The sequence below is a fragment of the Lagopus leucura genome, unplaced genomic scaffold (genome assembly GCF_019238085.1).
Source record: "Lagopus leucura isolate 7727_CA_CO unplaced genomic scaffold, USGS_WTPT01 34581-0_obj-0_obj, whole genome shotgun sequence".
Classification (NCBI taxonomy): Eukaryota; Metazoa; Chordata; class Aves; order Galliformes; family Phasianidae; genus Lagopus; species Lagopus leucura.
In genome coordinates this window covers 1-5363 of record NW_024967603.1, presented here as the reverse complement: position 1 = coordinate 5363, position 5363 = coordinate 1, and the positions used below count along the sequence as shown (strand labels likewise).

At 59.0% G+C, this 5363-nt stretch overlaps 1 protein-coding gene across 1 annotated transcript; it reads left to right on the top strand.

Moving 5' to 3' along the window:
• Positions 1-168: 168 nt before the first annotated feature.
• LOC122193219 (IQ motif and SEC7 domain-containing protein 2-like) lies at positions 169-5056 on the top strand (the record flags this gene model as incomplete). The annotated part of the gene is given in 9 exon segments (XM_042893952.1): positions 169-394; positions 396-904; positions 1758-1919; positions 2046-2168; positions 2874-3040; positions 3149-3288; positions 3945-4070; positions 4160-4259; positions 4866-5056. Coding segments are annotated over 9 exon segments (1744 nt in total), but the record flags the coding sequence as incomplete, so codon positions are not given.
• Between the last annotated feature and the right edge of the window lie 307 nt (positions 5057-5363).

Genomic DNA, 5363 nt, shown 5'->3' with positions numbered 1-5363 from the left:
GGGGGGGGGATGTCGGGGGTCACCAAGGGGGTTCACATGGCTAACGGGACTGGGGGGGGGTTCTCCCTTCCTCAGGTGAAGTCCTTGGCCGCCTCCATCGACGAAGCCCTAGGGGGGGGGCCGGGGGGGGCCCCCACAGAGCTCCACTCCCCCCACGGCCGCTGACAGCGCTGCCACCTCCGCCAGCGACGTCACCCTTTACCTGGATGAGGGGCTCCCTGGCTCCCCCCGGTCCCCCGAACGCCCCCCCAGCCCCGAACCCCCCCCCCCCAGCGGGGGGGGCCCCCCCCCCCCCCCCCCCCCCCCCCCACCCCCCCCGGCGCCCGCCCCCCCCCGGGGGGTCGGGGGGGGGGGGGACACCCCAAGAAGAGGTCCCGCCGCGGCGTGTCCCCCCCTGTTTGGAATGCCGGGGTCGGGGGGGTCACCCCCCTTTGCTGACTGTCGAGCCCCCCAGCGACAGCTCGGCCGACCTCAGCGACCGCTCTGACCGCGGTTCCGTCAATCGGGTTGGGGGGGGTCCCTATGAATCCAATGGTGCCGGGGGGGGCACTTTGCCCCGCAGCGGACCCCCGCCCCCACCCCCACCTCCCCCCCCGCCACCTCCCCCCCCCACCGCCCCCGAGGAGGGTTCGGAAGGGGACAACGAGAGTTTGGGGAGCAGCTCCAACTCCAACGAGACCCTCAATTGTTCTTCGGGCTCCTCGTCCCACGACAGCCTGAGGAGACCCCCCCCCACCCCCCCCCCACCTCCTCCCGCCGCCCCCCCACAACCTCCCAGTGCCTCTGGCCCCCCTGGAAAAGCCACGTACCAACGGGAGCCACGGCAGAGCTGGGACTCACCGGCGCTCAACAACGACGTGGTGCAGCGCAGGCAGTACCGCATCGGCCTCAACCTCTTCAATAAGTGAGCGGGGGGGTGGGGGGTCGGGGAGGGTCTGGGGGGAGGCTATGTGGGGCATCTCGGGGTTGTCCTGGTGGGGAGGGGGCGGTGGGTTTGGTGGCTTTGTGGTAGTAGTGGGAGATATGGTGGCATTCTAGGTGATCCTATGGCAAAGACCCAGTGTTCTAGGTGAGCCCAGAGTAAAGATGTGGTCGTGTTCTAGGTGCTCCTATAGAATGGACGTTGAGGTGTTCTAGGTAACCCTGTGGTCTAGACATGGGGATGTTCTAGGTGATCCAAAAGCAAGGGCATGGTGACATTCTAGGTGATCCTACAGCAAAGATATAGTGATGTTCTAGATGTCCCTATAGTAAAAAGATGGTGATACTATAAACGATCCTACGGTAAAAATATGATCACATGCTAGGTGACCCTATAGTCTGGACACAGAGATGTTCTAGGTGAGCCTACAGGGAGGACGTGATGTTGTTCTAGGTGATTCTATAGCAAGGAGAAGGAGATCTATATAGCAATAGCAAGATGTTCTAGGTGATCCTATCACGAGGACGTGGGGATGTTCGAGGCGACCCTGTGGGGAAGGGAGGTTGCTGTTCTAGGCCACCCTACAGCCAGAACAAAGTGACTCCATAGCTTTTGGTGACTCCATAACCACAGCTGGGAAATGTTCTGGGTCACCCTACAAGGTGACAGTGCAGGTGACCCTATAACCAGTAGGTGATGTTCTAGGTGATCTTACAGCCAGGAGCTGATGTTCCAGAGGATGCAGTGCCACCAAATGTCCCCAAGACATTTGTGGGGTGACTGTGGGGTTCTCCCATAAGTCGGGATGACCCCCAGACCCCCTCCCCATTCTCAGGAAACCTGAAAAGGGGATCCAGTACCTGATCGAGAGGGGCTTCCTGTCCGACACCCCGGTGGGGGTGGCCCATTTCATCCTGGAGAGGAAAGGGCTGAGCCGGCAGATGATTGGCGAGTTCCTCGGCAATCGCCAGAAGCAGTTCAACCGCGATGTCCTCGAGTAAGGGGGCATCGAGGGGGGGCTGAACCCGAAGGGATTTGTGGGGATGTGGCACCATTGTGTGTGTGTGGGGGGGTGTTTCCTTGGGATCGGGGCTGTCTCCATGCAGCAGGGGTTGTCCCGTAGCTGCGTGGTGGACGAGATGGATTTCTCCGGGATGGAGCTGGACGAGGCTCTGCGTAAGTTCCAGTCCCACATCCGGGTGCAGGGGGAGGCCCAGAAAGTCGAGCGCCTGATCGAGGCCTTCAGGTGAGGGGGAATGGGAATGGGGGGCGGTCATGGTGGGGGGATGGGGGGGGTATCTGCGTGACCCTATGGGTTGGGTGGGAGATATTAGGGGTGGTGACCTATGTTGTTTGGGGTGATGTTCTAGGTGAGCCTCTGGGTCAAGGGGGGGTGTTCTAGGGGACTCTGTGAATTAAGGGGCAGATACTGGCGGTGGTAACGCACAAGTGACGTTCTAGGTGACCCTACAGATCGAGAGGGGGATGTTCTAGGTGACCCAATAAGTCCAGAAGAGGGAAGACATTAGGATTAATGTTCTGTATGAAATAAAGAGGTGTTCTAAGTGACCCTACAGATTGAGAGGGGAATGTTCTAGGTGACCCAATAAGTTCACAGTGACAAAAATGTTAGGGTTAACGTTCCATATGTGATAAAGAGACATTTTAGGTAACCCTATAGGCCCAAGGGGGACGACATTAGGGTTAAAGTTCTGTATGCAGTAAGGAGATATTCTAGTGACCCTATAGGCCCAGAGGAGAAGACATTGGTGTTGACATTCCCTACACAATACAGAGACATTCTAGGTGACCCTATAGACTGGGAGGAAGGGGCACCCTCCTCAGCGTGTCTCCACGCTGGCACCATTGTGGGGTGCCCCTACCCCAGTCGCGTGGGGCTGTCCGTGGGGCACTCTGACCCCATAGGCCGTGGGGATTGTCTGCCCCGCAGCCAGCGCTACTGCGTGTGTAACGCGGCCCTGCTGCGCCAGTTCCGCAACCCGGACACCATCTTCATCCTGGCCTTCGCCATCATCCTCCTCAACACCGACATGTACAGCCCCAGCGTGAAGGCGGAGCGCAAGATGAAGCTGGAGGACTTCATCAAGAACCTCCGAGGTGGGGTGGGGGATTGATGTGAGGGGGGTGGGTTGGTCTCCTCTCCCTCTTTCCTTGCGGCATCCGGAACCCTACGGGTTCTAGAGCAAGGCACCGGGTGTCGTGCAGGGGTGGACAATGGGGAGGACATCCCACGGGAGATGCTGGTGGGCATCTACCAGCGAATCCAGAGCCGGGAGCTGCGCACCAACGACGACCACGTCTCCCAGGTTCAGGCTGTCGAGAGGATGATCGTTGGCAAGAAGCCGGTGGGTGGCCCCGGGGGAGAGGGGATGGGGTCCTTGGGGGGCATTTGGAGTCACGTTGGTGATGGGGGGCTTTGCAGTCCTTGGAAGGGATTTGGGGTCACCCAGGGGGCATCCGGGGGTGTTTGAGGTTATTGGAGGGACCTTTAGGGTCATCACCCCATAGGTGTACTGTGGGTGATCAGTGGGGGATGGTCTAGGTGACCCTATTAGAATGTAGAATGGGACCCTATGGGGGGTGTTTTTTGTGCCCCTACGGGTTGTGTTCCAGGTGACTCAGTGGAGAATGTTCTAGGTGACCCTATGGGGGATGTTCTAAATGACTCTACGGGGAATGTTCTACACAACCAATGGAGAATGTTCTAGATGACCCTAAGAGGGATGCTTTCGGTGACCCTATATGGATCACGTTCTATGTATCCCAATAGGGAATATTCTAGGTGACCTCCTGGGGGGTGTTCAAAATGGACCTATGGGTGACGTTCTAGGTGACACATTGAGGATGTTCAAGATGATCCTATGGAGGATGTTCTAGGTGACTCTACTGGGGGGTGTTCTAGACGACCCTATGGGGGATGTTCCAGGTGACTCTACAGGGGAATGTTCTACACGACCAATGAGGAATGTTCTAGGTGACCTTATGGGGGGAACCATTCTAGGTGCTGTCCCTGCCCCACCGCCGCCTGGTGTGCTGCTGCCAACTCTACGAAGTCCCCGACCCCAACCGCCCCCAGCGTTTGGGGCTGCACCAACGCGAGGTCTTCCTCTTCAACGACCTCCTGGTGGTGAGAGCCGGACATTGAGGACATCCCCAAGGTGGGGACCACCCATCAGGTGACCCCAAACCTGGTGACATTGTGACGTCCCCTGGCAGGTGACGAAGATCTTCCAGAAGAAGAAGATCCTAGTGACCTACAGCTTCCGTCAGAGCTTCCCCCTTGTCGAGATGCACATGCAGCTCTTCCAGAATGCCTGTGAGCCCCCCGAGACCCCCATGAGATTTTCCCGTGTCACATGGGATTCCCAGAGGGACGTTTCTCCCATCCCTACATCCCAGAGGGGTCCAACGCTGGGTGCCACTCTGTCCCGTGGGGTTCTCTGTGGGGTGTCCTGTAGTTCTGTGGGGTTTTCTATAGGGAGTCCCATACTCCCATGGCCCTTGTTGTCCCCAGCGGGAGGTCTCATAGTGTCCCCAGTGTGGGGCCCATTGTTGTCCCCAGTGGGATGTCCCATGTTCTCCAATGGGATGACATTTGGAGACCCAGTGGGATGTCCCATGATGTCCCCCGATGGGATGTCCTTTGGTGCCCCATATCATCCCGAATGTGATGTCCCACGCTGTCCCAAATGGAATGTCCCTTGATGTCCCCAAAGGGACATCCCTTGGTGCCCCATGCTGTCCCCAGTGGGACACCCCATGGTGCCTCATAGTGTCCCAAACAAGACGTCCTATAATGTCCCCAATGGCATTCCTTCTCAACCCTCTGCATCCCCAATGGAACATCCCTTGTTCTCCCCCCCCAAATTCCCCCACACCCTCTGACCCCGCGCCCGTTAACCCCCCCCCCCCCCACCCCCAGATTACCAGTTTGGGATCAAGCTGCTGTCAGCGGCTCCGGGGGGGGAGCGGAAGGTGCTGATCATCTTCAACGCGCCCAGCCCTCAGGACAGACTGCGCTTCGCCAGCGACCTGCGGGAGTCCGTGGCTGAGGTGCAGGAGATGGAGAAGTACCGAGTGGAGGGTGAGCGATGGGAGGGCACTGGAAGCTAAAGGGAGAAAATGGGAGGCACTGGGAGGTGCTGGGAGGCAATGGGAGACAATGGGAGGGCACTGGAGGCAATGGGAGGGCACTGGGAGCTAATGGGAGACAATGGGAGGCACTGGGAGGTGCTGGGAGGCCATGAGAGGCAATGAGACAGCACTGGGAGGCACTGGGGGGTACTGGGAGAGTACAGGGAGGCAATAGGAGGCACTGAGAGGTAATAGGAGAGTACTGGGAGGCAATGGGAGGGCACTGGGTGGCACTGGGAGGGCACTGGGAGGCAATGGGAGAGCACTGGGAGCACTGAGATGGGGC